The 9,718-nt window shown below is 42.1% G+C and overlaps 1 protein-coding gene across 1 annotated transcript; it reads left to right on the top strand.

Moving 5' to 3' along the window:
* The first annotated feature begins 636 nt into the window (after positions 1 to 636).
* Positions 637 to 9,328, top strand: BRI3BP (BRI3 binding protein). The gene is made up of 3 exons (XM_090063296.1): positions 637 to 892; positions 1,913 to 2,015; positions 4,614 to 9,328. Exons 1-3 carry the CDS (start codon positions 707 to 709, stop codon positions 5,027 to 5,029), a joined length of 705 nt encoding a protein of 234 aa, XP_089919422.1. The 5' UTR covers positions 637 to 706; the 3' UTR covers positions 5,030 to 9,328.
* The last annotated feature ends 390 nt before the right edge of the window (positions 9,329 to 9,718 follow it).

Consider the following 9,718-nt stretch of genomic DNA (forward strand, 5'->3'; position numbering starts at 1 on the left):
TCTGTGGGTGTGAGGGGTGCTGGTGCAAGGGGGGTGTCGGTGTGTGGGGGGTGTGTGACAGAGGTGCCTGTCTGTGGGTGTGAGGGGTGCTGGTGCAAGGGGGGTGTCGGTGTGAGGGGTGTGTGTGACAGAAGTGCCTGTCTGTGGGTGTGAGGGGTGCTGGTGCAAGGGGGGTGTCGGTGTGTGGGGGGTGTGTGACAGAGGTGCCTGTCTGTGGGTGTGAGGGGTGCTGGTGCAAGGGGGGTGTCGGTGTGAGGGGGCGTGTGTGACAGAGGTGCCTGTCTGTGGGTGTGAGGGGTGCTGGTGCAAGGGGGGTGTCGGTGTGAGGGGGCGTGTGTGACAGAGGTGCCTGTCTGTGGGTGTGAGGGGTGCTGGTGCAAGGGGGGTGTCGGTGTGAGGGGGCGTGTGTGACAGAGGTGCCTGTCTGTGGGTGTGAGGGGTGCTGGTGCGAGGGGGCGTGTGACACGGGTGTGAGGGGTGCTGGTGCAAGGGGGCGTAGGTGCGAGCCGCGCCCGCCCGCGGGCCGTGGCTGGGGAGGGCGGTATGAGGGCCGCGCCAAACAAGGCCCGCAATCGCGCGGCCTCCTCGCCAGGGGTCGCTGCAGCGCCGGAAGGGGCGGGAGAGTGAGCGCGGCGGCGGCGGCGGCGGGCGCGGCGGCCGAGGCGGCGGCCGTCCGGGGCTGAGGCCGGTCCGGGCGGGGCGGGCGATGGCGTTGGGCGGCGGGGCGCGCCTGGTCTGGCTGCTGGCGGCGCTGGTGCTGGCGGGGCCGGGCGCGGGGGCGGCGCGGGCGCGTGGCGCCGACAAGCAGAACAGCCTGCGGCGGGCGGCCAGCGGCGTCTACCAGGGCGTCAGCGGGCTCGTGGGCGAGGACAACGTGCGGGCGCTGCAGAAGGTGAGCCCGTGTCGGTCTCTTTGCGCCGCCCGCTCCCCCGGCGCGCAGAGGTTTCCCTCATCGCCAGCCTGAACCTCCCCGGCTGCAGCTTGAGCCCATTGCTGCTTCTGTCACCACTGAGGACAGCCCGGCTCTATTGCCCCCGCCTTTGCAGGGAGCTGAAGGGTGCTGTGAAATCCCCCTTCTCTTCTCCGCACTAAACAAGCCCCGTTCATGTGTCCTGGCCCCCGAACCAAATGTTGAGTTTTTGACGCGCGGCGCACCAATTTTTTTGCTATAGTTTTGAGGAGGAAGTGGTGAGAGAGAGCAAGACCGTTGGGGTACCCGCATACTCCTGGGGGTGCACGTACCACTGGTTGAGAAACTACGGACTCGATGATCTCCGAGGTCCGTCTGGCCCCCGGTTCCTGCGATCTTCGAGGGTAGGATAGGTTGGCAGTAAAGACCTGAGAACTGGATTGAGAGTGGGGTTTTGCATCGCTTGGGCGCCAGCCGTGAATGGGCCGGACCTGATGTGACCACAAACAAACTGCCGTGTTCATCCAGCTATTTTTCCTTCCGGCCAGAAAGGCAGAGAGAAATTTGTTAAATGCTTTGGCAGCGCTTGGGTACTATGGTGATGGGGAATATGCATCACTCAGTTGAGTGATCGGTATATATTTTTTTAATGATCAGTGATGTGAACCCTCCTGATAGCCATGATTTCCGTACTGCTTCTGACTTCAGAATAGGTCACATAGGTGCTTTAAACAAACAAACAAAAAATTATTTAATTTTAGTATGGCAGCCAGAAACCTGTGGTTGGGTCCTATGAGATATGAAGTATAAAAATATAAATGAAATCTATTTTTATGGGCAGAACCTTGTAGCTTTTATCGCTTGTGGGGGGTTTATCATGTTTTGCAACTTGGCTCCTATGATTTATTGTGTTACCAGTGATAAGTTTCAGATTCTGAGTGTGAGAATGTGTCAAAGATCAATGGAGATTTTTCTTAATTTTTAAATTGTTTTATTTCACAGTTTTTCTCTAGGCTGACAGAGAGGTTTGTGTATGGGGTGGATGTTTTAGTAGACACTTTCTGGAGGATATGGACAGATCTGCTAGATGTTCTTGGAATTGATGGTAAGTGTCATGGCTGGGAATGCTAAAGTTACGTCAGGTAATCATTGCAGATGTTTTTAGAGGGATAGGAAGATTGCAGAGTGTATTTCTCATTTTTGCTTTTCTGTTACTCAGGCTATCTTTGTTTTATAACTTGTAAGTCATCAATGTGGTATATGTGTTCACTTCATGTAGCTTTGAGGTTTCAGTTCATATTTGTGAATAAATGCAGTGAAACAACCGCACTGCTCTATATTTTCTACGTTCTAAGGCAGAGACTTGAAAGAGACCCTGACCAGCCAGCTGTAAAGTCAAAGATCTGGTAGTACAATGAATTGAAATTCTGGCCCAATTGATTTCTTGCAAAACTTTCTAAGTGTGGCCAAGTTTGTACTTAAACTTTGCTTTACTGCTTTTGCTAAACCTTAGGACTGTGCCTTGTCTGTCCAAGGCACTAGAAAGGACAATTTCCATCTGCAGCACACAGCTATGCAGGTTAGTTTAGGTAGCTATCGTCTTCTGTGTTGACACAGCCTGTTTCCCACATTTAATTTGAATTTTTTATGGTATAATTCCCCAAGTTTTACTGGCCTATCTCTCTTCTTACTACTCCAGAAGGGAGTGAAGTATGTTGTTAAGACTCTATGTCCTCTGAAAGACTGAACCTCCTTCCTCCCCGTGGGTTGAGTGGGTGAGGTCTGTAGCTTAATCTTTTTCTATTGTGTCAACATGGTTGGGTATTTGTTCCCTCCTTTGGAAAGATCAGCTATTGGAAAATACTGTCTGGGAAGGTCTGAAAATGCCTATATACTTTTTTTTTTGGTGACATTTTAGTTTTTTCTTCATGTTGTTTGCATCTGTGCCTTTCACCTTCCTTTCTTTCTCTTGTTTCCTTTTTGAATATTTATTCCTCCCCCTTTTCCCTTCCCCTTCCCCCTCCCCGGTATAGTATTTATGATGCTTTTAATACTCTTCTAATGGTGGCTCTGGTCATGCAGAGCACTCTGAATATTCTCCCGACCCATCTACCTGCAAGGGAAGATCACCTGTGATCCAGGGGATGCGGTGGATCAGACAGGATCCTAAGTAGGAATTTTACCTGCTGAGTTTGTCATTGAGTGATGGAAAGCCTGTTGAAGTTAGTGAAGTTGCTTCCTATAATGTGCTATGCAACAGTTCATGATGGAATGATCCCTCATAACCTGATATCGTTTGCTAGATTGACAGCATGCCCAGCTTTCCCTCTACCAGGACATACTGCTGCATCTTATCCATGTGCTTTGATAACTAATATGGCAGCACACTTGCTTGTGGTTGAAGGTCTCTTCTAGTAGACTGCACTTGGCTCCAGTGTTTTGTGCATTTTTTTTTAAACAAAGTTTGAGAGCTGTTATAGGTGTTGCATCTTAAAACAAAGGATAGGCAAGCTAAAAATCTGGATAATGCTTTCCTTGCTAAGTTATTTTCCTGCTGGTTCTGGGTTCTAGATGTTGCAAAAATGAATAATTCTAAGATGACTTGCATGTATGTGAAGTGTCCATTAATCTTTATACATGTTTTAATTTTGTTGCTGCTCATTTTATTAGATGGGATGAGGGAGGAAACTGCAAAGAGATGCTGCAAAGGGAGAATAACAAGGTGTGGGGAGGAACAATGGGTTTCAAGATAAGGAAAGAACCTGGGAATGGGGGGGGAAAAGAGCACAGAGTGGGGAAGAAGGGAAGCAGTGGGAACTGTGGTAGTCCCAAAGGGCTGAATGTGTTTATTCAGTGGGTGAGGCTGAACTCAGCTGAACAAATAGCTAAAAGTTGTGACTTCAAAAAGGCCATATTGTACCATTCAAAGCTTTTGTCCTCCTTCAGGGAATGTTTTGCATCTCTTATTTAATGGAAGTCACTCAATTGCAAAAATAGAGATGGTCCATTGGTTGCTATTCAGAAAGTAGGCTATTGTATGCCACTTTATACAGTGTATTCTGTGTAAAGCAAAAAAAAATCCCCCAAAACAATGCAATTCTCCACACTTAACCTGAACAATGGTTGTGAAGGATACAGGCTATGGGGGCTCTGGTACTACCAGCCCTATAACTGATGAGCTCCTGTCACTGTAGCAGTCAGTTTCTCTCTGCCATTAGAAACCCTTGAACCTGATAAGGACTAGCTGGTTTCAGAGCTGGTACTAGAGAACAGGTGGTGACAATAGCCATGATACTCATCAGTTGCCATCAGTTTCAAGGCTTTTTATAGGAGCCCTTTGCCAGCTACTGTTTTGACCCTTGTGAATATGCAGTTAAACAGGGTTCACTTACTCTTAAGTACCTGAAAGATGCTATGTGCACTAGGATGCCAAACAGCTTTTGTTACCATGTAAGTAGTAAGCAACAAAGTAGGACTGGCACTGTGGTATGCACTTCAGAGAATCGTGCCATCATGCAGCAGAGTACACCCTGTGTCATTATCCAGGAAATGAAGAATGAGCTTTTTTCCTATTCTTAGAAACCAATCATGAGACCTCTGCAAGTAATATGGCCCTTCAGTAGTTACGCTTACAGCTACCTCTGCCCACTTCTGATTAAACTGCCTTTTTGATTTATCTCATGAGTGTTTCTTTATTTTTCAGCCTCCAACTTGACCCATTATTTCAGCCCAGCAGCAGTTGCCAACAGCCCTACCCGTGCCCTGCTGCTGGTTGGTGCCATTTTACTTGCCTACTGGTTTTTGTCTCTCTTCGTTGGATTCTTCTTCTATCTCTTGCATATGGTGTTTGGTCGCTTCTTCTGGATCGTGAGAGTTGCTCTGTTCGCCCTGTCGTGTGTGTACATTCTCCAGAAGTATGAAGGTGAACCAGAGCATGCAGTCTTGCCTCTGTGTTTTGTTGTAGCTGTCTATTTCATGACTGGGCCTGTTGGATTTTATTGGAGGAGAAACAGCAGCAGCAGCCTTGAGGAGAAGATTGACCATCTTGACAGTCAGATTAGACTTCTGAACATCCGTCTTACTAGGGTGATCGAGAACATGGACAGAGGCAACGACTAACGGAATAAATCTATAGATCACTTTACACCAGCTCTCTAGATATTTACTAAGCACGATCATTAAAAAGTTACAAAGCAACAAAATATCCATGGTAAAAATGTTCAATGTTAAAACTTTAGAGCGTATATTAAGGATAAGAGTAATTTATCTAGACTATACACTTGAGACGTTACACTTGTAAAAATAAGATGTGAGATGTCAGCTGTATATTCAGAGATTTTATCCATGACTAGAATTTTATCAGTAAATAAGCAATTACTTTTACAAGCATTTAAAAACATCTTTTGTAAAGTTTTTATAAAAGCAAACTGAGTAGTCTATTTAAAATACTGAAATTGAGCTGAACATATGCAAATTTGACATTGAAAAAAATTAAAAATCTCTCAAGCTACCAAACATTTCTATGGAGAAGTAACTATTGTGGGTCCTTGTTTTCCTGTCTCCTCCCCCACCTCTCACAAGTTGTGACCCATCATTTTATTTTACAGTTGACTTATTTCATTGCCTTGAAGTTGACTTTTCACGTGGTAGCTGATGAATATTTTGGGTTCAGGCCAATAATTTCATACCATGGCTTTTAACAGCAGATAAGGAGGGGTTCTCCAGAAATTAGAAGTCATTTAACACTACTTCAAAATGGAGAGCCCATACCTCTCTGCAGTTGTATAGTTTTCTTTATTAGCTTTTCATATTACAAACTTCAAATTCAGTGTATGAAATTTTGAAAGGAATTTGAAGAAAAGAAGCATACTGTGATAGAAAATGTTTAGTGGCAGACTATAGCTGATCTTCATAGCTAAAGCATTTTTCAAATAGAATCGTATAGGATGAAATATGATTTTTAATCTCAGGACCCACATACTTCCTTAGAAAAAAGGCAGCAGATAAAATACTTGCAAATGTATTGTTGCTTTAAGCTTTCTCAGGACCAGTAAGCGGCAATAAATTTATCTTCAGGAAGATCTGGATTTTTTTTCTAAAGTTGTAATAGGTTTTTATAGGTGCTTTTTGCTTGAAGTCTGTATCCTCGCTGCAGTGGATTTTGGGGGAGGTCAGGCACATTAGGAGATGAGCTTATAAAAAGGGGTCATATTTCAAAGTGATGTTAGTGCTTTGAAGCAACATTATTTTGGTGGGCTGCATGTATATGTAACCTAATGCTAGCAAGCTTGGCTCATCACAAAGCTGGCTTCGTAGAGTTCGAAGTGCTTTGAGACAAAGGTAATCTCAGGGAAGAAAGTAGTAATATAATGTTAGTAATGCAGTGTCCTCAAGGGTATTTTGGGAAGTATGGCAGGAAGCATACCATAGTGATGAGCACAGTATAAATATTTAGATGGATAAAATGCATCACCGCTACAGGAACACCGTTTCCTAGTTTAAAAGCAAAAAAACCCCAAACAAAACAACCCAACAAAAACAAACAGAAAAATGTATTGGAAACTGGGCAAAAGCAAACCCAAGGAAATAAATCTGAATTGCTGAGCCAAAAGCTGTTGTCCCCCATGTGTAAACTTCCCTCTGTGCAATTGCACATGTGAAATTGAATAGAAATTGGCGGTTTATCTTTTAAGTTGCTGCTGCTGTTAGGTTAACACAGGATTTTGAAATTTAATTGAATGTGACTTTTGAGAAAGTTCATTCTAATTTATTTTAAACTCTGAAGTATGAGTATTCTACAAATTCATTAACTTGACTAACCTTACTTGGTCTGTCACATTTAAATTTACATAGGCTTATTTAAATCCATGTATATGGACATTTTAAAATGTAGGTTTCTCATCTTTTGATAGTTCCAGCTTTTTAGCAGTCACTTAAGATAAGTGTATTGGTTTAATATGCCATTGATACTGCATATACCACAAGCTATCATGCCAGCTGAGTGGCACTCTGTACACAGCCAAAATCCTGTGAATTTTTTGCTGAAAGTTGCAAAGTAGTTGTGCTAAAAAAAAAAAATTCCTTCCCTGTAAAAACCGGGTGATAAACACTATGATGATGTGCAGACTTTCAGGTTAGTAAAGCCATATTTAAATTGCAGTATACATGTTTGTGCAGTTCATTTTCTGCATCCTTATAACTTAAAGCTAGTTGTTCAAGATGAAACAGGCTTGACTGTAAATTACTAACCATGGTGCTTGCTAATGAGTAGTCCAACTAATAGGAACAAAAGAGTTGGGGGGGGGGATTTAGCATACACTGTGTAGTCTGTTGGGCTACAAAATAGACCTGAAATGAGAGATTAAAGCCTTGCCTAGGCAAAGCACTTAAGCACCTCTACTTAAGTTCTTTGCCGAATTTGAGGCTTTTGGACCAAAGTATGCAAAGCCTTATTCATGCAAGTAGCGTCATAGACTTCAATGGGATTGCTGCTATGGAAGATAACTCAGAGGAGTCAGTGTATTTTAGGTAATCCATAGGTAATATTGTAGTGAAAAGCACTGATTATAAAAGGTTAATGTAAAAATAAGAGCTGAATATTAGAGATTTATTTTAAAACGTTATATAAAAATTACTTAATATTCTTCCCATGTTTCCCTTTAGTGACATCTTTCAATTTTGGTAAAACCAGACCTCTTGGTTTAACTCTTCTCCCAAATTTGCTTACCTGGTTGCATGCACAAAAATATATATTTTTGTATTTGGTTATGTCCCATGTACAGTGAAATGTTATTGGAAAAGCAGTATGTGTAAAATTTGTTATTTTTAATCAGTATTGTTTCCCAGTACTCGTTTTTTTTTTCTGTGGTCAGATTTAAAAGTAGTCATTTTGAAAGAGCACAAACTAACCTTCAACACATGTACTTGAAAATGCTCAGAATGTTAATGTGCGCTGTAGTTGATATGGTCTTGGGAGGTAAGTCTGGTTTTGTGTGTGTGTTCTTAATTTTTCCGTGTGAAATTCCACTGTTCATTTGCTAGGTTTTTGTGCTTCATTCTTCATAAATTTATCCTACTGGCAGTGAGAATGCATTGCTGTTGTGCTGCCTTTCATCTGAGGGTCTCAAAGCACTTTACAGAGATGTGTGTCCCCATTTTACAGATGGTAAACTGAGGCACAGAGTTTGAGCAATTTGCCCAATGCCACATATCAGGTTGGTGGCAGAGATGGGAATAAAACCCAGATCTCATGACTCCCTGTACCTTGCTCTAACCACTAGACTGCTTGTTGCAGAATGGGCAGTAGTGCCTATGCATTCACTAGCATAGATAAACCCTGTCCCTAGTTCAAAAGGCTAGCGATTTTGAACTCTTCCATCTGATTTTCCTGTTTTTAGCAGCTACTTGAAATACTGACACCTTACTTGTACTGTTTTGGCGCACGATAGCTTACGATGGAGTTCAGACTGTCTGGTGTCAGAAATTCCACTAGGGTCTTAAGTGTTTAAGCGTCATGCTTCAAGGCCTAATATTTGAAACTTCTCTATTCCTGTATGTATTTCAATACATCAACGTTCTGGAGAACTATTTACATTTGTAGTAATTTATCTCAGAGTTCACACCTCACCTATAGGTAAATGATTTATTATATTCAGAATGTAATGCTTTGAAAGTGGTTTTGGATGTCAGAGTACAATGTACAAAATCTGGTGTAGCTCAGTACTGTACTTAATAGTGCATTCTTTGAATTGTGATTTGCTTTTAAAGATTTGTTGCATAGTAATTGTGGAAAATAGACAAGTATAAACCTTAGTTTTTCGATGGCGTAAAGTTTTTAATGTGATTTGCCTCACACACCAATAACCTGTATTTGGCAGCTAATGATGTTACCGACCGTAAATTCCATTTATCTGTTTTTTGAGAATACAACGATTTTATTGTATCAGCATGTATTTTAAACTTTTGGAGAATTTCATTGGACTGTGATGATGATTAGCACATTAAAATTGATCTTTTTTCTTCTTAACGAGAAATGATATTTGCTCTTGTAGCACTAGTTATCAGCACTGATGTTAGTGATTTCACATGCTGTTTTGTACATCAGATTTCAAGTTTAGATAGTGTTTAAGTTTGTACAACTGGATGTTTATGTAAAATGATTGGGTCTGAAGAAAATGGTGTATGTATACTTTTGACACGTGACTCTTAGGGAAAATATTAGGTTCTACTTGATGATGATGTTGTTAAGTAGTTATGAATATATCAAACTTATTTTCTACAAAGCTATACATGCCTTTATTTATTACTTACATGACCACCAAATCAACGTATTATGTAGTTAAATATTTGTAAACCAATTTCACAAATGAATTATGGTATTGTGACAGCTTAAACAAAATAAATGTTTATTGAAACTTTGCACTGAGACCTGAACTGTACTTTAAGACTCTCTGTGTGTTGTTGCAAGTCACCTTTGACCATTGATAGTTCTCAAGGTCGTAGATTTTGCTCACATTTCCACTCAGTCTGAGATAAGTTCAGGTAAGAATGAAGAAGATGGATTATTTGTACCCACCAAACTCACAATAGTGTTTCCTTGCCTTTTTTTTTTTTTTAAATATGAGCACTATTCTGTGCCACTGGCTTGTACAGACATATCTGAGCTCTGAGCTTTTCACCTGATACCACGAAGAGCTGGATGGATTAGCTCGCTTCCTATGTTGGTGTACACCAATGCTCCCCAGCCACTGTTGGTCCACAGGTAACAATATTGAGCATTTAACAGGCTGTGAACAACATCATAGAGTT

The sequence above is a fragment of the Crocodylus siamensis genome, chromosome 9, assembly GCF_052110815.1.
Source record: "Crocodylus siamensis isolate JL-2025a chromosome 9, ASM5211081v1, whole genome shotgun sequence".
Taxonomy (NCBI): domain Eukaryota; kingdom Metazoa; phylum Chordata; order Crocodylia; family Crocodylidae; genus Crocodylus; species Crocodylus siamensis.